The sequence below is a fragment of the Manacus candei genome, unplaced genomic scaffold (assembly GCF_025592945.1).
Source record: "Manacus candei isolate 608988 ecotype Guabito, Panama unplaced genomic scaffold, ASM2559294v1 h1tg000021l, whole genome shotgun sequence".
Classification (NCBI taxonomy): Eukaryota; Metazoa; Chordata; class Aves; order Passeriformes; family Pipridae; genus Manacus; species Manacus candei.
The window spans coordinates 5,259,403-5,283,733 of record NW_026138069.1 but is presented as its reverse complement, the minus strand read 5'-3'; the positions used below and the strand labels follow the sequence as shown (position 1 = coordinate 5,283,733).

General features: G+C 36.7%; 2 protein-coding genes across 6 annotated transcripts in view; one reads left to right on the top strand and one right to left on the bottom strand.

Annotated features, from left to right (window-relative positions):
- THSD7A (thrombospondin type 1 domain containing 7A) overlaps nt 1–24,331 on the bottom strand; it is a 280,912-nt gene that overhangs the window by 35,402 nt on the left and 221,179 nt on the right. For all 5 annotated transcript variants that reach the window (XM_051786011.1, XM_051786016.1, XM_051786015.1 and 2 more), the window contains 3 exons: nt 21,381–21,484; nt 10,259–10,453; nt 7,680–7,943 (listed from right to left, as the gene is read on the bottom strand). In XM_051786011.1, the coding sequence (XP_051641971.1) occupies nt 7,680–7,943; nt 10,259–10,453; nt 21,381–21,484 (563 nt within the window). The remainder of the gene's footprint in view (nt 1–7,679; nt 7,944–10,258; nt 10,454–21,380; nt 21,485–24,331) is intronic.
- PHF14 (PHD finger protein 14) overlaps nt 1–24,331 on the top strand; it is a 362,909-nt gene that overhangs the window by 257,833 nt on the left and 80,745 nt on the right. The gene's annotated exons all lie outside the window — the stretch shown is intronic.

The window sequence follows — 24,331 nt, the reverse complement described above, 5'->3', positions numbered from 1 at the left end:
CAGTCAAGAAAGAAGAGTGAAATAAAAAAATAAATTACTTGTTGCAAATTACTTGTTCCACTCCATTTACTACCTATTGAATGATACGTTTCAGAAAAAGTTTCTCTGGAGCTTGTCATCACCCCAGTCTTCTTTCTATGATGTCTGCATATCTTTTAGAGTGATCAAGGATGATAAGCTCCTTAAGTTCATAGCAACCCTACCTCATATCCAAGAAAGCAGATGGTTAGGAATTTTGAAAAGTTTATTTTTTTTTTTGGTTTTTTTTTGTTAAATTTCAGGTGTTTGTATTTGTAAACTTTGTTCACAGCGTAAAAATTTCAGCAAGAGAGAGGATAGCATGTTGTTATATAGAAAAAATATGTTAAAAAAATATAAACAGAGAAACCAGAAATATTACATGCAAATGGGACTGGTGATGCAGATACATAGTTTCTGACATGAAAAGGACATGAATGAGCCATTTTTTAATTTTCAGTTTTGTTTTCAGTCTGATCAAATCATCCTTCAAAGGGTGACACTTGTGTTAGAGTGCAAAACCTTATTAATGAAACAGGCCTCTAATGTGTGGATGAGGGTCTGTATGGTGGAATATCATCCAGTTATATCACATAGACAGGCTGGTTAATATTATTGCACCAAAAGTCATACCAGAGCTTTGAGGTTTAAAGAAGAAACAAGAAATTACAGATGCAGAGAGAATGCAGAGAGAATGAAAGAACGAGAGAAGTGAAATGGCTATGTAGAAGAGCTGAGGAAAAGACTTAATAGAGGAGGGAGGGATAATGAAATAGAAGACCAACACTGTAAAGGCTGAAGATATGTTCTCTGAACATCAGCAGTTCATTTTTTTGCCTTCATGCTTCCTAAGCCTCTTCCTTTGCCATAGAACATCTGAGGGATGTTGGAGAGATGAGACCTTGGTGCACTGTGGTAGAGTACAGGCCCTGCATGGTCCAGAGAGGCACTGGAAAGAGATGCCTATCTCTAAGGGCCTGTGCCTCTTCCCATGGCAGTAGTTTCTTGATTATTTCAGCTCCTATCAGCTGAACTTCACAAGGCTGGAAAATGGGCAGTTGTCTACTATGAGCAGGAACATGGCTATTCTATCATTAAAGATTACTGAACCACAATTTAAAAAATGGCTTTGAACCACCAGGATTATGAACAGAACTCATTAGTAAAAGGGAAAAGTTACTGTCCCCTTGCTAATTGGCTAGAAAATCTGGACTCCTAGAACAAAGTCATTAACAGACGTGATGGATAATTTATAAGGGAGGACTCTAATGGACTTCACATTTTTTCTAATGACAAAGCAGGTTAAGTAGGTGGATACAGGATTTTTCCCCACAAATTGCACCTGTAGTGTGTAAGAACAGACTGACTACTTGAGTTGAAGGGTGCAAAATGTGTAAATATAAACATCTTACAAAGTGTTAACATGAACTCTTTTGTCCATAGGACTGACAGTTATGCTCCTGCTTTTATGACCAAATGTCATATTATGTTTCCAAAAAAATCCACCTGCAATGTCAGAATGGTTTATGTTCTTATCACAGATTTTTTTTTTTGGAGGAAATATCAGAAATAGGAAATATATATCTTCCAGGACCTAGAAATATACAAGTACTTGCATTTCATTTGTAACAGAAGATAAGTATTTTTGGAGACTATTCATATTTCTGTTGAGCCATGGAAAGACAGCTTGAACACCATAAGACTTTTTTTCTTTTTTTTTTTTTTTTTTCTGGATTTCCCTTCAAACCCTCAAAACCTGAGAGCAATTGTTCGTGCTTAACTATCTCCTGCATCAGTAGTTCTGTCTCTGGTGAACTAACTACAGGTCTTTGGGTTGATGGATGACTGCTTCAAGACTGATGACCTGTTGACAAGGCAGATGTGGTGGCGCCACAATGCAGAGGTCTAAGGTAGGATTTGTGGTGCAAGACAAAAGGTAGCATATTCCTAGAGAACACACAACATAAATATATATTTTAAAAGAAAATCTTAGAAAATATATAAGCTATGAAACATCCAAGTATCCTAATAACAATTTCAGAACCTTAGCTTACTACCATACTAGATTAGAAGTCCCTATAGGAAATAAATTTACTTTTGAATAAACATTCAACAAAAACCCTCAATTAAATTTTAACACTCTGATATTTTTTTCTGGATAGATTTGCATTGCTTCAGGTTAGAATATTGAAAGTCAAAATCCACAGATTTAAAAAATCCTGTTAAAAGTGGATAAAGCAAGTTCTAACAGACATCCTGGACCCCATAGACTCCATTATATCATATGAGATTTTACTATTGCACAAATAAGGAACTAAATACAAAATTCCTCGATTCACATTGATACTCCTAACAGCTGTTGTAAAAGTATTCACTGATACGCAGATATTCCTCTCTAATCCCCCACATAAGCCTTGTAGCCACAGAGGGCTTTGTAGAGTCAGCACAAATCAATGCATCTCATTTAATTAATGCTAAAGGGGCAAATAATCTCACACTAATAAGGCAGCAGACAAACTAGCCTGACTGCTTGACTGTGCCTAAGGTCTTAACAGTAAACGGACATGAATTAAGAAGGGTAATACGACCTATATAAAAATTCTGCATCTGTCTGCCATGAACCACGTTTGCCTTCGCTAGGCACACACAAACACAACCACCGCTCAGCTTTTGTGGGTCATGATTCTTAATTGATGGATGATGGAGAAAAACTAGATATTGAAGAGCAGATAGTGTAGTGCCACATGACAGTGGCTTGCTTTTGATTTTTTGTCATGAAAATTCAAGGTGCAGTTTAAAGGGACAATGAAGAGAATCTAAATTTTTTTCATAAATACACTGAAACAGATTGTTGGCAGACACATGTCACTATCCACAGAGCTCTAGTATTCTAGTGATGACAGGATAAAGCTATGAAAAACAACTGCTGCCTTTCTAATGGAAAAAAAACCTCTCACACATGACTATTAAGTGAACTACACATTTTTATATTTCTCCAGTAAAATTACCTATGTAGTATTGAAGAAAAGCAGGAACAAGAGAAAGGGCAATTTATCTATCTTCCATGAAGGAAAACAGGTAAACAACAGCTCAGTTACCACATCCGTTGGCAACTGGCAGCTGTTAGCTCCTCCCCACACTCTGAAGAACTGGAATGGCTGAAAAATACCAGTGGCAGAATATTTCAAATGGCTGCTGAATGGTGTAAACTCTTTCCCCAATAAATTTAGCTCAAATTCGAAAAAAAGTATTTTTAAATGAAAAATCAAAATATTGGGTATATATTACACTGAACCCCACCCCCACAGATAAAAAAGAAAGTGAGGAAAAAACCAAACTGCCTTGTCTCTTTGCAGCTGAAACTTAGGTCTGTTTTCAGCTCTTTGTCTGGGATTTTTTTTTAAGCACCTGTTAAGCTACAGAAAGCTAAGGACCTTCTTCAGAAGGATTCTGCCCTGTGCTCCCCAGTGTTCTCATCCAGTAGTAACAACAGATTTATTTAATCATATTTTGCCTTTCCTTTTGTGTTACGGTCACTCCTGAAAATTTGAGAAACTTGTTTGTATGTGGGACCTTATAACTGCACCCAAAATTTCAAAAATTATCACACGAATCTCCCAATAGGTCTGCTAATTTAGCACTGTCCTTGTGTCATACCTGTCCTTTAGCTCCTTGGTGTCTGTGAAACTGTTAGTGTGTTGCTAGCTCTTCTCAAATCTTTTGAAAATGAGATGTGTCAAGCAGTAAAAAGAGTACTGAAGGATTTATTCTTCTGCTCCTATTTACCTTTTCTTTTCTAAGTCAACTGAATTGTGGTTATAAGCACACAGCATTTTTCAAAACAGCTTACAAATTTTGTGGCACTGCAGAGTGGATCTGTCTTCTCATTCCTTCCACTCAAAACATCATGACTTGCAGCACTGACCTGTTCATTACCTCATAAATTTGCATGGCACTATTTATATAAAACTTTTGACAGTCTCTCAATTTGAGTTGCTTGTGGCATTTTAAGATATCATAGCATATCCCATGATATATTAATAACATCAGTGTGGGTGCAGTTTGTCCCTCTTGTCAAATTTAGAGGTTGTTGTCACAGCTGAAGAAGCTCAACTAGCTCCATTTAGCACCTCAGGATTTCATAGTGTCAGGAGATAACAAAAGTTCAAATAAAAGTTGGATACCACACAGGAAAGATCTTCCCTTTAAAGGTCTTGATTTCTCTACTACTGCAAGCTAATTGAGCAAATAATATCCCATAAAAATGCAATTACATACAATACTAGTTGGAAAAGAAATAACAGATCCACAGGAACAAAGAGTAGAACAAATTTCTGAGTGAAACAGATAACATAGTTGAAAAAAACTGATGAGACTTTGGATCAGTTATAAAATTAGTGAAAAATCCAGTGTTATCATTTGTGTAGGGAAATAAGAAACTGTGTTAAAATTTACAAAAAAACCCAAACAAGCTTGAGTTCTGAGTCCTGTCAACTTCAGCTTGAAAAACCAAACACAGATTCATGGAAAGCTACAAGGCACTTTGATTTGCTAGCAGGTGGGGTACTACTGTGATACCAGAGAAGTCTCTTGTTGATTTGGCATAATATAGCCAACCCAACGAACAAACAGCACACTGAAATCTAGAGATGATGTCAAACTAAAGAACTGCCATAGAACAAGGGCATGAAAATAACATGAAAAGCATCAGAAATACTGGGAAGGTATAAAATAAGATTTACCTGGCAAAACAGCAGCTTATTGAGAACAATAAAACAAATCATCATAACATAATCCATAGATACAAAGCAGACATTCAGAAAAAGCAGAGACGTATACTGAAATTAGATTGAAAAATTTATATAACTTGCTCTAGCCCCCTTGTATCTGCAAAAGTATGCTAAACCTGGAAAAATACTGAAAGCAGACAATAAATAAGGTAAGCCTATACTATTACCTATGTACAACACCTAGAGGAGCTACTGGAAAGGAAATCATAATTTCAGTGACATATTCCTTAGCATCAGTCTAATTCCTTATCATCAATGTTAGATACTTCATTCCCTGTATACAAGAAATTCCTGTCAAGCAATTTTAGAAAAGTGCAAGGAATACAGGATTAGTTCAATAGCAATTCCAAGATTCATCTGCTCACACACTACACCATGGACCAAGTTAACTGTACTCTCTCCCTCAAATGGAACTGATGAGAAAATACACATGAGGAGGGGAGTGGTGGTGAGGTGGAGGGTGGCATGGTGGAATATCAAAGAATCAGACACCTTAATGAACTGATCTAGAGAGAAAGAATTCAAAAGAGAACATCATCTAAAACCAAAGGGTTTAGGCTTCCCAATTTACAACAAATATAGTAACGACTGGCAAACACTTCAGTTTACAAGGAGAGTTAAAAGAGACTTCAGATTTCCTGTGAGAAAAATAGGATGGAACTGCAGAAAGAAAAAACACAGCAAAGCAATGCCCTATTGTGTTTTGTGAAGGATGCTTGTGAGTGCTAAGAGCATGTAAACAGCAGTCCTGGCTATAGTAGGAATAACAATAACACACTGTTAGTAGCTTTTCCACTGGATTATTATCCATTGTGGACACTCTGAGTGTAGGCAACATTCACTGATAAAATCTATTGGATCAGAAATTCCTATCGTGAATACATTATATCAGGGTAAACAAGGTTGGTTAAGAATATCCTTTTAAAATAATTTTTTATTCCTCTTATATGTCTTTAATTCTTGCAGTGGATTTGCACCTCAAAATGCACTGCCAGGGCTTGAAAGCAGCTACATCTATACCTGCTCTACACAAAGAAATTGTCCCTAACCCCTTTTTGCAAACCACTTCAAGCAGCATGTTACCTACCACATACGACACCTTCAATTTCCTCTTGGAGAGACAGCTTATTCCCTCCTTGTGTCCTCCCTTGGTTGTTGACACAAAACCTGACAGTCCCCAATCCTCAAGTCAATGAAAACTCATTGGCAGTGGGCCATCAGTTCCCCTACTTTCCCACAGACTGAAGTTCTTTTAGAGTTTTCCACTTTTCAAAGGTCGTTTCAGACTTAATGCTGAAAGAATATGAACTTCTAACACAGTGTCAAATATAGTTAAAGTTTAAAAAACATCACCAAAGAAATAGGAAAAAGTTTCTGTTCTGCATTTTATAACGGTGCCCTCTGAACAAATCACATTATTCTGTGACTGTTTTTTGAGCATTCCCTGCCAGCTTTCTGAGGAGCTTTCTAATTCCCTCAGGACAACTACCCAGCCCGGGCAGATCTGTGCTCACAGGACTGCTGGTCGTTAGAGGCAGCTGCATCTTTTGGTACTACAAAGACGACAAGTGGTCCTGGTCAGGAAAGCAAGCATAGCACGTCCTCTTTAGACTACACAGAACAGGCCTCAATCCAGGGCAAATAGCTGAGAACAGAATTAAAGAACATTCCCAGAGTAAAAAGAGAGATTTTCTGTCCAAAGAGAGTTTAGGATTTAGACTTTGTCATTCAGATATATTTAAACGAACATATCTTCCAGTATAAGCTAACTACAGGAAAAGATGATTTTGAATAAAAATAAACATGGGAGAAAATTCTCCACAAAATTATCTTCCAGTTTTGCTTTGAGGAATTAAGCTAAAAGCTCACACTCTTCCACTGTATTACAAAGATATGATAATAGCTTGGCTTGATACATTGAGTTTCTAATTTATCATAGCTCTAAACAGGAATTAATAGTACAAATTAAAATCTCCTGATTTAATTTAATTTAATTGATTAGCTAGTTTAAATTTACCCAACTACATAAATGAATTTTCTGTTATCTTAATTTAACATTAGAAAGTAGAATACATATAAGAATTAAACTCACATTGACCTTTTAATGACACAGAGACTAATATCCAGCTTTTCATACCAATTGCTCAGATACAATTTTTCATTGCAAGCAGGAAAAAAAAATGAACACAAAAACTCCAGTGATGTCAATTAGCACAATTCTGGTTCACTGAAAACCAGAAAGTGCCAGTTTTGATCCTAATGCTACAGATGGATCCCCTGTAGGAAGGAACACTGCTCTCTCCTGAAGCAATATAAAAAAGAAAGAATATAAACTCCTTAACCATCCTAGTTTTACACATGACAGATTTATACAGAGAAAAAGTGTTGTGTGCTGTCGAACTCAGATCAATATATGCCTGCCTGTTAAGGTGCTGAAGAACAAATGGAGAGAGATAAGGCTATTTAAGAAGTTTAAAGCTATCTAAAGAATTTGTGGAAATAACTTCAGCCTTTCCAAAATAGTCACACATGTTTGTTTATTTTTTGAGAATTTAACCCTTCTAATTGGCTTTATTCCCAAATTTCTAGATACAGTTATCAGAAAAAATAACAAGATTTAATTTTTTCATTAAAATACTTAGTAACTTTGCATGATTTTACTTTTAAATATTGCACTGTAGCAATCAGTAAAAATTAAGTTTACTATTTAACAAGTCAGTAAAAATGTGTGCTGGGTTTGAAGGTATTTTGTGGGATAAAATGCAGCCTAAGCAATAAATATTAACCTGATAATTCTACTTGTACACATATTATGTTAAATTAACTAAAGCACATAAGTAAACAGAGGAAAGAAAATAGTTTTCTAAATACCGTGACTGTTGCATCGTGACGTTTCCACGAGTCGATTGTTTTGGTCGTAGCACGCCATGGCCTGGTAACGGTAGCCTTGTCCACATTCCTTAATGTCTCCTTGTACCTTCATTCCTAGCAATACTTCCATCTTACCCTCTGGTAAAATACAGTCTGACCAATTTCCCACAGGCTGAGCACTGTACTTGTCACACGGACAAAACTGATTCTCAATCAGAGGATACAACTGAGAATTTCTGCATTTATCCTTTTTCTTACTTTTTCCTAGAAAGAAGAAATAGTTGTTTCAGCAAGTTTGTATCGGTTTACATTTTTTTTTCCCAAAAAATTTCATTTAGACTTCTGTAACAAGTGCTTGCAATCATATACATATGCTTAACATTACTTGCACTAATCTTCATTCATTTAGGTTATTGACTTGAATTTCTAAAAGTAGTAGATACTTACAATTTGCTCAAAGGCAATGCCTTTCTTTTAAAAAGACACAATCAATGTTTACTTTGAATAGAAATGCTTGGGGAGTACAGTTTCAAACAGTTAGCAATTAATCAAATATACCCTTTTTCTCTTATTTCATCAGGAGTGTGCAGTTCAATAACAAGATTTCTGTCTGGGTCAAGTTATCTCAAGTTGAAAGTGCAGAAGGAAGTAATATGCATCTTTGTTATACTAGTACCTTCTTTCAACATGTCAAAATTCTTTAAGTTAAATATTTTTTATAGTACATTTGTTAATAATTACCATTCTCCCCTCTAATAATCTCCTTCTATGAATTTGTTTCTATTCAACTCTTTTCTTGTTTTCCTTCCTTAACTGGAGCATAACCATCCACTCAACTTCCCCTTCCCATTAAAACTATTTTTAATCTTCTCTTTGGTAAAGTTTGCTTAGTTTTCCTTTCCATACCAGACAGTTCATATAAATTAATGTAGTAGTCTTTGAAAAAGTAGTTTTAAAAAGGTTTGTTACTTAGATATAATTAATATTCTGTAGCATTTTCCTTGCTATTCAAAACAAGGCACTGGACACAACTTTGCAGCATCCTTAGTTCTTATATTTCCTACTGTCTTTATTTAGAACAGACAAAAGGTACCTCAAGAAAAGTTTATCATTCTTCTGACAACACAACATCTCATTAAATGTGCATTTCTCCCCCTCCTTTTCTCTGGAAATAATTATGAATTTACTCCAAGCTTTACATGTTAGCCTGTAGCATTGTACATGTTCTCTGTAGCATTGCCACAGAAAATACACCACAGCACATATCACAGTCTTAGCAAGTTTGAAGGGGTTACAGCTAAAGACAGGAAGTATCACAAAGTGTTATTAGTGGTAGGAGAATCTGTACTTTCTTGCTTAAAAAAAAAAATAAAAATACTGTTAATGGGGGGTTTATTTTCTTTGTGGAAGCAAACCTGGCATAAAGTTTACTGGAATTATTAGTCAGTCACAGTGAGGTTTCTTGAATTTCATGAATTATTCATTGTCCACTGGTCTGATTTACAGGGGGATGGAGTGGGGGATAGGGTTTGGATCCTATCACATTTTTTCTGATGCTGCTAATGGGCACCCCCCCTTAGCTAGCTTTCCTCCACAGCAGACAATACAGACTAATTGGGAGAGAGTGGCGTGGCAGAGGCCAAGGCTCACTCTTGAGGTTTCAATTATAATTTAGAAGCACAGCATTTTTTTTTCATTTCACGCAGAAGAAACAATAATTTAAAAAAAAAACAAACCAACAAATTAAAAACAAGTTGAAGAAAAAAAAAAGTGTTTCTAAGTGGAACAGTGTCTATTATGTGGAAAAAGGAAAAGTTTGTGGTAAGGGTTTGGCCATCACTGGAAAACCTTTTTATTCTGTTAACTAAAACCTCAAGAAGTTTCATGGGACACAAAATAAGAGCATTAGTACTTGTGTCAAGAAATAAGGTAGAAAATTAGGCAATGTGTTGCCTCATGTGGTGATCTGCGCTGCTGGATTTAGGCAATGGAAGAACAAAGAACAAAAAGAACTTGGAGAGCAAACATTCAACCAGAAAAAGGACTGGCTTAATCATAAATCTGACTGCAGCTAAGAAGTTCAAAAGAGGTAAACCAAAGTTTAAGGTTGAAAATAGTGGTCTATAGCAAAAGGCTGAAAAACATTCAGCTGCCATAGTGATTCTAAATGCACCAAAACACCATCCAAGAAGGAAGCCCTGTTTTATCCAAGACCAGATGTGGGAAGAGGAAGGCAAGTAGGTTAACACTCTATCCTGTTAAGGTGAGATGATTGTTACTTGTCTGTTAAAATTTTTTAAAAATTTATGAAATATATAACTACATTTGTAAAAAATCTTGGCATCTTGTGTTCCCCATCTTCTCTCTAGCCACTTACTCATAATTAAGTCTCTGACATATAGCAGGAGTTTTTTCTCCTGGATGCTGTTTCACTAACAGTATATAAAGCATGACACTGCATCTGCTTTCTGCCACTATGACAAATGCTTGTCATAAGGGAACCTCAGAAATCTTCAGGTTTTAAACAAAACAGTATTAATAATTAATAAAAGAAGCATTATTTTTCTGGTTACTCTTACCAACAAGAGTGCGTTTTCTTGTCCTGACTCCTCCACAGTCCCCATTACAGGGAGAAAATTTTGACCAGTTCGTAAACTGACAATCATCTTGGCAGGGAATCTGGCACATCTGTGTTAAGGGTGGTAATGGGCCAGCATATTTAAGGCACTCACTGATGTCTGCTTGTCCTCCGTCTTGTCTGCGACAAGTAATTGCTGGAAGCAAAAAGGGATGGATTCTAATTCAGCATTTTTTGTATGAATGTCTCTATTCAATTTAGTAACCAACAATATTCTACCACAAAAACACACTGGAAGCCCAGAATACCTATATAAAAACTTAATATTTGCCACTAGTTTTACCTTGAATGAGTACATTTGACATTTCCGATTTTTTTGAGATTTTGTTTAAATTAGTTTATAAGGACTTACCAGGAAAATAAAAACTTACAGACAACTGTAAATATTATAAAGGTTGCACCATGTTATCCACACCTGTTATACTGCTTTACAAAGACACAGCCTACATCTCAGACATCAAAAAACTTGTAATATCATTTTAAGTAACTGAATTGTGTATAAGTTATAAAGTTTTACCAGCAGAATGTATTTTAGAAAAAGGGATAGGCATAAAATTTAGAAGCATAGTTGAATTCTGGATACTTCTTAACCGCTTACAACTATTGATGCCTGATGTTCATCAGTTCTTCTTTAGTCTTGAAAAAGGGTTGAAGAACAAAGCATGTTTCTTGGGAGTCAAGGATCAGCCAATAGGGGTACAACTTTTTAGAACAGGATAGCCATGTCCTGAATAAAAGCTTCTTACTTAATAAGAAAAAAAAAAAAGTTCCTTAAGAAAATTTCAGGTCACACAAAAGGAAACAGTTGGAACATAAGGATGTACAAAGAATAGGGATGTTTCATTAATATAGTCCTTAACAATGACAGAATGGTTAATGTTGGAAGGGACCACTGGAGGTCACTTGGACCAACCTCCCTGCTCATGCATAATCCCCTGGAGCGCATTGCACAGGACTGTGCCCAGAAGGCTTTCAAATGTCTCCAGGGAAGGAGGCTCCACAACATCTCTGGGCAACCCGTTCCAGTGTGTGCTCTCCCTCAGAATAAAAACGTTCTTCCTCATGTTCAGGTAGAACTTTTGTGTTCCAGTTTATGCCCATTGCCTCTTGTACTACTACATGGCACCACCAAGAAGAGCCTCTTCATACCCTCCCCTCTCGGTCTTCTTGAGTCTCAACAGGCACAACTCCCTCAGCTTTTCCTCATAAGAGAGATGCTCCAGTCCCTTAATCATCTTTGTTGCCAGTGGACCTGCTCCAGGAGCTCCATGTCTCTCTTGTACTGAGGAGCCCAGAACTGGACACAGTATTTCAGACGGGGCCTCACTAGGGATGTGTAGAGGTTCAGGATCGCCTCCCTTGACCTGCTGGCAAGGCTCCTCCTAATGCATCCCAGGGTACCGTTGGCCTTCTTGCCCACGAGGATACACTGCTGGCTCATGGATAGCTTGTTGTCCACTACAACCCCCAGGTCCTTCTCCACAGAGCTGCTTTTCAGCAGGTCAGCGCTCAGCCTATGCTGGTACATGGAATGCAAGACCCTGCCTTTGCCTTTTTTGAATTTCAGGTGATTCTTTTCTGCCCACCTCTCCAACTTGTTGAGGTCCTTCTGAAGGGCTGCAAAGCACTCTGGGTATTGGCCACTCCTCCCCGCTTTGTGTCATCAGTGAACTTGCTGAGGAGGCACTTTATCCCTTCATCAAAGTCAACAATGCCCTATTATTGTTTCTCATGTGTATTTTTTTAAACATGGTTGCCTATCTATTTTTCTGTCACAGGCCTCAGTAAACCAAGCTTTATTTTCTTTCCTAAAATAACATAAAAGTTGTTACATAGTAATAAGATTGGAAACTTCTAGTTGTTTGTTCACACAATAGAATTATATTTATGCTTCTTGGCATCTGACAGCGTAAAGTAGCTCAAGACTGTGAAATAATTCAGGTCATCAATTGTTGCAGTAACAATGCATATGTATACATATAGGGGGAATATAACTTTTTAGATCACACTCTATAATTTAAGCATAGCACTTCAATTGTGCTTACAATAATTGTTTCATTAGCGTGTGAATTTAAAAAAAAAAAATCAACTTCAACTGTTGGAGAAAAGGGGGTTTGGATGCAAAGTTTCAAATAAAGCGGAAAACCACCTATGACTGGGGAAGCAAAGAGGCAGGCACCCATCTCTTTTATGTGACAGAACATGAGGGAATGGCATGATGCTATGTCGGGGGGAGTTTAGTTTAGATATTGGGAAAGGGTTCTTCACCCAGTTGAAACAGGTTCCTCAGGGACTGGTCACCAAGCATCAAGCCTGCCAGAGTACAAGACGCATTTGAACAACCACTCTCAGGCACATGGTGTGATTCTTGGGTTTGTCCTGTGGAGAGTCAGGAGCTGAAATTCAATAATCCTTGTGGGACCCTTCCAACTCAGGATATTCTATGATTCTATGAATATGTCCTCCAGGAGGAAAAAAGGAAAAATAGCTGAGGAAACTTTTTTTATTGCTTTAAGGTAATTGTAATGGTCTTGATGACCCACATGTTTCATTTCGAGACCGTGTGCCTACTAAAACATATCCAGAGGTCCCAAGGGCATTGTTTTTGCATCATGTATGTGGTAAAATACTGTGAAGCGGGGATGGGGGTGGTGCTGCTGTTTTTTCTGGGATGCTAAGAAAACAACTTCCCTGATCCTTGACTGCCCTTTGGAGCAGGGCTGCCAGCATGTTTGTAATAGGCTCAGTACTGCATTAAGTTGTGCTTACTAGAGGACAGTCCAGCTGCACATTGTCTAATACAATTATTCTGTCAGCCCCTATTAGTATTGGTGTAGTTTACATGAAGAAGTCTTTTTTTTTCAAATATAATGATTCAATGAGCAAAATCAAATATTTAAAAATTGAAAATCCATACTATAGGATTTCTACAATTACACAAATATTTTGGAAAAACACAATAGTAGTCAAACTACTATCTTCCAATAGAAGCTTAGGCTATGGTGTTGGATTCTTCTGAGATACTCTTCTCTGCTAATAGCACACATCAGTTTCCCCAAGGAAAAAACATAGTTCAGACTAGTTCTACCATGTGGAAATTAACAGAGGTCAAACCCAAATTCTCTGTCTTGAGTTTGACTTTGACATGTGCACACATCAGCAAAACTAATTGCATTATCTTCACTGCGTCCTCAGGGAGCTACAGGCCACTATTTTTAGCAATGAAAACTACACTATAGCCAAGGGCTAAAAGATGGTCCACTAATTAATCAATAACTTTTAATAACTTTCTTCAAAAGTTTAATACCTATTCAACATACTGCTTCTCCACCTAGTCCTTTGACAAGACATAAATATTGTTCATTCATGAACATTCTTTCTTTCTAGCTAAATTGGCTTTTTCTAAAGCCAATATTTTTTTCCCTCATCTTTCCTAGTTATTAAATGTTACTCCATGTGCAGATATCCACTCTGTCATAAATGTTTTCATACTCATATTAATGCATTTAATTTACATCAGGCAGACCCAGGTGAAAAGCTCTCCTGAGGATTAACACTTTGGGTTTTTTTCCAGATTAACTGTCAGTTGTACTGTAGCAATCAAAGCAGGAAACCTTTATTCTTGAGACCTAAATATTTCACCTTAATAACAACACAAATTAGAGGACAGCTTGGCATACTGTATCAATTCCTGAATCTTAGTTTTTACAGAGCCTGTCCATAACTATTCATGTTACATCTAATTGACAAGACCTGGATAATTTTCTCTATATTCTATTTTCCTACTGTTATTCTTCATATTCAAGTATCAATGTGAAAGATTTATACTCCTTATGACTATTGAAGAATGGGTATTTTTCTATTACTTAAAGTAGGGATTTTGATAACTGTATAAATTCCATTAATACACTATTTTGGACAGTTAACTGTCTTGACATCTGAAATACTCTTACTGTTAGTGGAGTTACTTTTTCCATTCACAGCCCAATCTGGGCAAACTCATCCCCTGCTGATGAGTTTTCTCTGATCAAACCTGTGGTTCTTTAATTATATTTGGTAGAAGTTACTGAGATTGATGATTAACTCACTATACAGAGAAGTGTCTTCAACTACTATAAAGCCATACCATGACAGGCTAATTATTTTGTCTATACAACCAGGTTATATTTATTACAGACATTAGCAGTAAGTGGAAAGAGCATGGTTCCTCTTTTATTGATTTAAATGCAAGTGATTATTAAGTGAAAAAACAGGAATACAGCTAACAGAAAAATCAAATTTAACATGGAAACCTTTCACTTACAAAATTGTTTTGGTATTTAACAATCACTATCTCCCAGAACAAGGGTGTGAAATAAATGGCAGTCTAAATTTTCTAGACAAAGGACTCTGATGTAATTAAAACTTTATTGGACAGCATTGTTTCCACCAAGTCCCCACAGGGGACTACAGGCTAATATATTTTTTGTTGGCATAATTAAATACTGAGACTGCATTTTAACAAGTCATATTATGTGTGGGTTTATATAAAAACCTTTCCGCTGTTACCATCATTAGCATACTTCACTGAGATTTCACTGAGATGTGAGATTCAGTGACCCTATACCTAAAAATTACTTCATAAATGAAGGTGTTCTATGTCCTTTTTTAATTGTTCAGTATTTTTAACAACAAAAACATTCTTTCTTCAATTCTAGAAAACCAGAATTATTTCAGCACACTAACTTTTTCTTACACCTTCTATCCACATTGCCCAATCTATGATTTCATCTATGTTTATTTCTTCCTCTGTGGGACACAGCAGATTAGACACTGCATGATGAAATGTTTCTACCATGAAGTATCTTAAGCAGGAGCACATGCCCACAATATTGAGAAAATACAAGCCTGTGGAACATAAAGTGCTCTTTATGTTCCACAGAGAATAACAATGTATTTCTGCAAAATAAAGTTGTCTGGAGATTCTGGTTCTTGTGTTGCAAAAAATGCCAAACAAACAAACAAACAAAAAAACACTCATGTAAACACTGCTTTTGAGCAGTAGTCCAACTACTTACTTCAGTATGAATCCTGAAGTTGACCACTGTCCTTTGCAATGACTAAAATATTAACTAGGCAATAGGGCACTCTTATCTGTTAAGTCTTAACAACATTAAAATAATAGTTTATAGTTCCATGAAGAGCAGCACTCCTTCATAATTTTGTCTTCTTTCCTGTGCTTTCAATAAGGGCATGAAACTCCCACAAGAGCAATCTCCCCCACCTCCATAAGCGAGGCCTGCTTGACTGAAGATGGAGGACAGGGCTTTTCACCACAGGTTCTACCTCCAAGCCTCCCTGTGGCACAAACAAGCCTGAAAGGCCTCTGTGTGTGCTAATGGTCATCCTGAGAAACTTCCTCCCATTGTCTGTCTTTCAAATAAGTCTACAGACACCCCATGAATGAAGAATTACAAGAGCTCGGGATCAGGTCTGTAATAAAGGCCAGTCCCCAGTGACATCAAGTATGGCTATCCAGGCATTTTCTCTGACAGCCAGGTTACTTTAACTTCTATTTAAATTTACAAATAACCTTCCTCTTTCTATTACAGAATATGCTGACAGATTTCACAATTTTCACCCCATTCCTCCTACAAAACTCCGAGGAAAATTCATGGTGGCAAGGACTGCAGGTTGTGCATCCTTCTGCAAATCTCTTTCGGTCACTGGGATAGGTCTTACCATGTGCATCCATCCATATACACCATGATGAGATTAGGCTATTGCAGTTTGGGCACTCAAGCTTCTCATCTGCTACATGTCCTCTTTACTAGCATTGGGATGCCATCCAACAAACCCTACTTAAATTTGAAGGAGCTACTGGTGAAACAAGCCGTTTTAGTAACTTTCCTAGGTTTTCCTATACAATTTCAAAGGGATTTGAACTGTGTTTTTAAGTTTCTTCAAAGTCATCAAAGCTGAGGTTTACTAACATCAATCTAAGATGAGTATAACATAACACATATCTGCCTAAGTTGTTCACAATTTCAAACTTCATTTTTCTATCTCATTGAGCAGACTACTAATCTGAAATTAGATCTATGAGCTAATAAATGCCAGCCTTAAAAATACAAAGTAATATCTCTCAGCACACCCTAACCCTAATTTCTCTCACTGCCCCATCAAATATTAGTAGCTTGGGTTTGTTGAGGATTTACTTTCTCATTCTAGTTTTTGGTTGGTTGTAGTTGTTTCATTTTTATTTTTTGTGGGAGGCATTTTGTAATTGCCAACACTGTGCATCTCCCTCCTGGGCTTCAGGTGACTCATTAAGACATCTGATCAACTTACTCTTGCTAACTGAGAAACAGCTTATGAAAATAAACACAACATAAATGTTGCAGTAAAATATGGGGGGTTTCTACATTTCTATATAGAAAATATTCTATATTTTTCTATCTTTCTAGTCTATATTACAGAAAACATTTCTATATTTTTCTATATTTCTATATTTCCTTTTTCTTGAGGTCAAAAGGAAGTTTCAACTCTTTGCTGATGAACCTATCATTGTCTCTTGAGAGTTTTGAAAAGACAGAAGTCTTAAGTTGCTTCAATTCTGTAATACATTCCTGCCCTGCTAAAAGGCACTGTTAAAAGGCATTTTATCAGTGATAACAGCTTCAGATTTTCATTCATCATAGAAATTCAACACAACTGTCATGACTACCTGCCTTCTTCAAATAAAGTTCATGCCTACAACAATGAATTTGCTGCTCACATATTAAGTGCTATGTTACTATGCTTAGGATTAGGTATAAATGCTTGCCCATTATTTGCATGAATAGCTAATAAACATGCTTTTCTAAAAAAAAATAAAGAAATTCTTTTTTTAAAACAAGACTCAGAAAACACCAAACCTTTTTATTCTCTTTCCCCTGCTTTGACCCAAGCTACAGTTTTGTGATATTCATTAAAACTGACATGATTTGTAACAAAACCTTCATTATACAAGACAGATAGAAACAGAGCTGTCTTTAACAATGAATCACAATTCTAAATTTTTTGATTCACCCAAGTATCTCTTTTGCCAAGAAGGACCAAATGTGATAAAAAAGCTGAAGAATGGAAGTGTAAGTAGTAAAGCTGTGATATATAGCAAGGCATGCATATGCTCTAGTTACAGACTCTTAAGATCTAATGAGTCACTTTTAATGATTCCTAACTTCCAGTTTTTTCCTTTAAATTTAATTATCTTTCTAACTAAAATATTAACAGTAACAGACTATTTTGTTCAAAACAAAGTGCTAATGAATGCATGGTCAGATATGCCTTTTCCCTGTTCTTTCTTATTTAACACATTTGCTGATACGCGTGTTACACTGTTTGTGCGTGGGCCATCAGACCAGAAATAGGACAAGCTGATAGCAATGGCAACATCCCTTAGCACTGAAAAAGAGAACTGAGAACTCTTCCCACATACAAGAATGCAATTACTTGCTCTACTGAGTATTGACATGAAATGAAAGGACAATCCACAGGATATCAAAGGGCAGAGATTACTTCTATAAGATTATTGCTTCACTCTGTCATCAAAAGTAAATTAGCACGAACAGATGAATGAATGTGTGATTTTTACATTCATGAGTGCCAGAAATTTGAAAGAGAACTCTTTCTCTATTGAATAAGAAATGCTACTATGTCAACAATATGATCAATATTTTTACAGAAATCACCAACAAACAGTTAAATGTGCTGTTCAAAATATCTGCATTCCAGTAGCAATTATAAATGCAGTATCAGAATGTTATACCAAATGGATATTTCAGTGCTTAGCATTTCCTGGTTTTGGGGTGGTTAAAAGGACTTGCACGGTAGTAGCTCAGTCCTCTCTGTATCTACATCATAAAATATTATTCAAATAAATAATTTATAGTACAGATTTTTTTAATGATATATTATCAATCAAAGTTTTTCATGGCCTGTAGAAACTTTATTTATGAGAATCCAAGTATGCAGGAGGGAGACATAAATTAGCAGAGAGAGGGGACGAAACCTCTTCCAGAATCTTTCTTCAGAAACCGGTAAAATCTTTCTAACGCTGTCCAGGGCAGAGCTCAGTCAGACAGATGCCTGCTCTCAGGTCAATCTCCCTTCAGTTAGCACTTTGCATCAAATCAACTCTTGTGCAGGGAACCAAACAAAATAATGTATTTTGCTAAAAATTCACACATGACAATTTTCATGGAAGAATCTGGAATGTAAGAGGGGAAAGGGAATGTGTTGATGCCCTGTGTAGAAGATAACCTACATCAAACAAACAAAGAACGCTATTCATTCAAAATGCAGTTTTCTGATGTGTGAAGTAACTGATAATCTCTAGAATTACAGAAGTGCGTTTTCCAAAATGAAATTTACTTTTCTACAAAAATTCAACTTTTACTTCCAAATCATATTAATTGTAAAGGTAAAATATTTTATTTGTCTCAATCTAAGGAAGAGCTGTACTAGTTTATTTAGCTCCTCCAGGCTATCAGTTTACATTACTGAGGACAAAAGTAACAGATATATTCAACACATTGTGAGGTATTAAAACACTGAGACTTGATACATAACATATCTGTGTTTGAAACTTAGATTTTAATTTACACCACTTACATAAATGGGAAAAATACCGGGCAAAAAAAATCTCTGTCTTTAAGTGTCCCTGTAATGTTACCACTGCAACAGCCTAAACAATATTTAGATTCATATTTAGATATTTGGACTGAGGCACAAACAAACTGGTTATCCAGCTGAATAACTAGTTCTGTGAATTCTACAATAAAATTTATACATGGCATATATTTAAAAAAAAACAGGAGCAAACAAAATCTTCCTTTCTAATGGTTTATCTCAGAATTATTGACAGGATTCTATCAAAACCACCTGCTTTCTTCAGGCTTAGCTGCAGCAGGGGTTCCTAATGAACGATTACTGATCCTACCACTTTATCACATTACACTAGAGAGCTACTACCATTATATTTGCTTGTAGGAACAAGATTACTGTTTGAATATAGCATCTTTCAAAAGATCAAACTCTGTGTAGTACCAAAGAGAAATTCTGCCAGACTGTTCTACCAGATTTGAAAACTGCATGCCCAGTAATTCCAAAATCATGTATTATTCCATATGTGTGTGCCCTGCACATGATTTGAGTTACATTTAAAAAAAAAAAGAAACTCTCATGACAGGAATAATAAAACCCAATCTGCATGCAGTACAATTAGCTATCTTTCCTTATTAACTGGCTTTGAGGAAAAGTCAAGAGATTTAGATACTACCATGTAAGTACAGAAGACAACACTTTGTACTATCTGAACTCCTACCTTCTGTCTAACACAGAAATCTTATTTCTTCAGTGTGCAATTTGAATATATCCTCCAGAGCTGCTAGAAATAGATTGCATTGTGATAGACCTTTGAAATAATTACCACAGCCAGAAGTCTTTTGTGTTAGTAGGCAATTCCTTCAGGTTTCAATGCTTTCAGGCAATGCCTTCAGGTGGTAAGCCCTAAATTGATCTCCTGTAACACTTTTTTTAGTAAGCGGTAGGAGCTACTAGCTTAAGATTTACTCTATGACTTTTTTAAGTATACCATAACCTCCTTTAATACTGCAAGGAAGTTAATGACCTGAACATTTCACTTCTGCAGTTAGCAGTGTCCTTGCTCAGGAATGCTGAGCCAATAGTGCTTCAATAGATAGGAGTTTGCACTCAAAAACTGGCAAAGGAGAAAAATCTTCCTGGAATTCAAGGTTGACTAGTAGTTCAAAGCAATTCAATTACTGTTACACAGTAAGAAGGAATTGCATCTTAAAAACCCTTCTCCTGACTATATTTACAGAATTTCAGATGCACAATTCTGTTAAAACCACTGCATTCTCTATGAAAACAGGTGAGAGTAGAACTGTATTTGGATGCAAAAATTATTTGCTATGAAATGGAAATGGTGCAAAAATGTCTGGATTGTTGGGCTCAAAGGGTCAATGGTTTCCAAGCCCAGCCAGCAGCTGGTTAAGAGTGTTGCACCTCAGTGGTTAATTCCAGGAGCAATTCTGTTTAGCCCCTTTATCAACCTGTACAGAAAGCATCCTCAGCAAGTTTGAGGACAATGCTAGTGTGAGTAGTCAGTTCCTGGAAGGTAGGGCTGCCGTTCAAAGGACCTTGACAGCCTGTAGAAATGGGCTGGCACTGAACTTTAATAGTATAAATGCAAAGTCCTGCATCTGTCATGCTCCTATTGCTCTCTGTGACTACCTTAATTTGAGGGCATAGAGAAGAGATAATCAAACTGTTCTCAGAGATATGCAGGGAAAGGGTGAGGGGTCACAGACACAAATTGCATCAGGGAGCAAGTGTCAGAGAGGCTGCAGGATCTCCATGCTGGCAGATTCTCCAAACATACTGAGATATGGCCCTGAGCAACCTGTTCTAGTCTGAGTGGGATTTAACTTTGAAACTGGCACTACTCTGGGTAGAGGGTTGAATAAAGGACTTCCAGAATTTCCTCTCAGATGAAAATTATTGTAGGGTTCTCCAACCCTAAACTTTCAAACAAACACAGGGTGCAAAAGCCTTTTATTCTGTCTAATGGATATACTCATAAACATGTCTGCACATCCTTACCATGAAAAATGTCACATTTTCACAGGTGAATTTACACCTTTTCTACAAAAAGAAGTATGTAAAGTCAGCCATCCTTTTCTTCTTCTTTTTGAAAACATACTTGCTACAAACACCTCTGAAAACTTGATTTAAGTAAGGATGGTGAAAAAAACTGAACAAAAAATATCATAAAATTAGTGACTAATGTGGTGTCTATATTTCAAAGTAAATCAACACTGATATTTTCTGAGTAAAACATTTGACAAATATCAGTTATGATTCACCTTGCCATACTAGCATTCAGTATTTTCCTTTGCTGATGAACATAAAGGTAGATAAATTAATATTATGTTATAATGACTAAAAGTTTAGGCATTTCCCACACCAGTGCAGCTATAGATTTCTAAGGAATAAATTACAGAAACAAAGGGTCTAACCTCTTGCTTGTAGCCCAGGTCCACAAGTCTCATGTGCTCCCGGACTGTCTTGGCGCACATACCATGGTACGAGCTGGCACCTGCGCCATTTGTGGGTCTTCCACCTGAAATGAGAAGGGAAGTAATCAGCTTCAAACAATCCATCTACATTTGTAGCCATTAAACTTGAGGCAGCACAAGTGCTAGAAACTACCATAAGCTGTTGCTTGTTATTACTAACTGGACACAGACAATTCACAAAAACCAGTAACAATACCATAAACTTATCCCCATTTCTGTTAACTTTTTTTCTCCTTTTAGGATGAGGCCACTTAGGACACAGTGAAGAAAGGTGGAGGCAAAGGAGGGAAGAGAAAGTAAACCATATATATTTTCAAGGATTTCAAAGCATGAAGGTACATTAACACTACCTAACAAATACACAGCGAATACATTAACACAAAGCACTAACACAGTTATAAGAGATATGAGAAAGAAATTTTAAAAAAGAAAACTATACAGAACAATAAAATTATATGAATTGAATACCCATTTAACAGAAGAACTCCTTTGCGATGGATTTATATCTGAGCATGCTCTGACTATTTTACAAGTCAATAAGATGACATGCTAAAATTTGAAAAGGGGACTTAGCGAAGGGACACTAGCAGTTCATAAAAACAACTTGGACCCATTAAGTAAGGATGAATTTTAAACACTATCATGTCCTAATAAACCTCCCCTCTTTCCCACTTTCTTTACTTCCTGTCTTTTTTCCACTTATATGAAGCAAAAGTGTGTTGAAGTTTCCCAAATACATTCCAGAGATAAGACTCCAGGATTAAGGCAATATTGGAATTGTCTTTTGGCAGTAAGTACTGTCACATGAAAAGTGAATTTCTTTATCTTTTCCTTCTTTTCCCCAGGTCTTTTCTTCCTCCACTCCCTTAGGTATGCCTCGCAACACAACAGTAAATGGAGCAATTCTGCTTTGCTTGAGCACAAACAAGTCTTGGAGCTACAAAGATAAAGTAGGATGAACAAAGTTTTAGGATTTTTATTTTGTTTTCTCAAATTTACAAGGGTAAAGTTGTCACAACAAGCAAATTCCTTTGCTAAGCTTCATTTGCCAAATGCTATTCCAGAAGAAGAAATAAGAAGCAAAAAAGAACGGCAGCTACAATAAAGTAGCTTTGGTCAGCTCTTCCCTGGCTGGAATTTTTTTCTACACAAAAAGTTTTTTCTTAAATACGTTATCACAGAGGCGTTACTAAAACTTCTAATTGGCCCTCCTCCTTGGTCTGCACCAGGAAGTCTGCCCTGGAGCCATCCATCATCGGCTCCCAGGTGGGGAAAACCACATAAACCTATGACAAGTTTCACTGCAATTTGCCTCTATGGGACAGCAAACGAAGTAAGGCACGAGCCAACTGCGTGTGTGAGTCCATCTGCTGCAGCATGTGTGCAGGTCAGAAAGATGTTAAAAGAAATGTACAGAACATGTGTTTAGTATTAGTTCATGTCATGAAATATAAATGACCTCATCTACCACTCTCTAACAACTCTTCTTTCTTCTGCTCAGCACATTGTCATGCAGTTCAGATACTGAAGATACTGAAGAGATGAGAAGCAGCCAGCATTTTAAGAGATAAAACTCTGACTCTCATTTTGACTAGAAAAAGTTCTTGAGCTCTGTTTCTCTGATGTTTGGATTACTGATTTTGGTAGCTTCCCAATGCTCTTTTAAATCTTCTCATATCTTTTAGTTGCATAGAGTGTGATCTCCGAATGAATTTCCAATGATAATTCTTCCCAGATGATGAAAGCAACACATTTCTTTAATCTCAATTTCTTTTCATTAAAATAAGCCTAAATTCTATTTGTACCTCTGCAACAGAGAGTAGTTTCATAAAACAAAACAAAAAAATCTTTTTATTTTCTCAAGTAAATCTTGAGTAAAAACTAAAACTAGCTGCATCAGAATTTTCTAAACTTTGTCTGTATCAACAGCTAGATCTTGTATGACTAGACCTTCCCACACCACTCAGATGGATTATACAGAACTACTCACAAACTTTCTTAACCAGTGATGGTGGAGATCCCCACCTACTGGAATAGTCTTCAACATTCTGTGGAGAAGATTAGGACAACACAGAGGACACAGGGAATATGGGGATACATTCAATTCTGAACTATCTCAGGGCTTAGATGGATAGAAAGATGAAGGATACAGTGGGTGGCACAGTGTGGCATCAGAACTCAGCTCTCCTGCGGAAAAAAATCTCTCACTCTGCACCCTTTGCAGCGAGTGAATTCAAGTGGGACAGACTTTTGTCCAGGAAGAACTCTTTTGTAACTTTATTACTCCGTACCTATATACAGACTCTCTACTCACCCTGGGTCCCAGCTCTCCAGCCAGGCAGATGTTTCTTTATCTCCCCACATACCACACACATTCATGTGACTGCTTCCAGCCACAGAGAACAACCATGCTTCAAGTGGCTTTCCAGCTTGACCTTGTGGGTTTTTTCACACACACATACTAATATTAGCTCTGGCTAGCTCAGGACCACAATATTTTTGCTTTAGTATTTTCTTCTTCTTTTATCATCCAGGTGGCTGGCGTTGTCCATCCAGCCACTCCTACACTTTCCTAAACGGATAAGATTGCTGTTTGGTGCTTTGGAATCTAGAAAGATAGATTTTTTTTACATGTATAAATGTCAAAACAGATTCTTGGAAAAAATTATCCTGAAAAGTAATTATTAGCTGTTACGCTGTTCCTGCAAAGGAATTGGAACAAAATGAAACAGTGATTCACTATAGGCCCAACCAAGTCAACATATCTGTTCTGAAACCTTGATTTAGATATGCATTCCTTTTTTCTAAATAGTACATGTTAGAAAAGAACCTCCAGTTAAGAAGTGGAATTCAGCAAGCCTTAGAGGTAGTACAGGTTGAAAAATCATGTC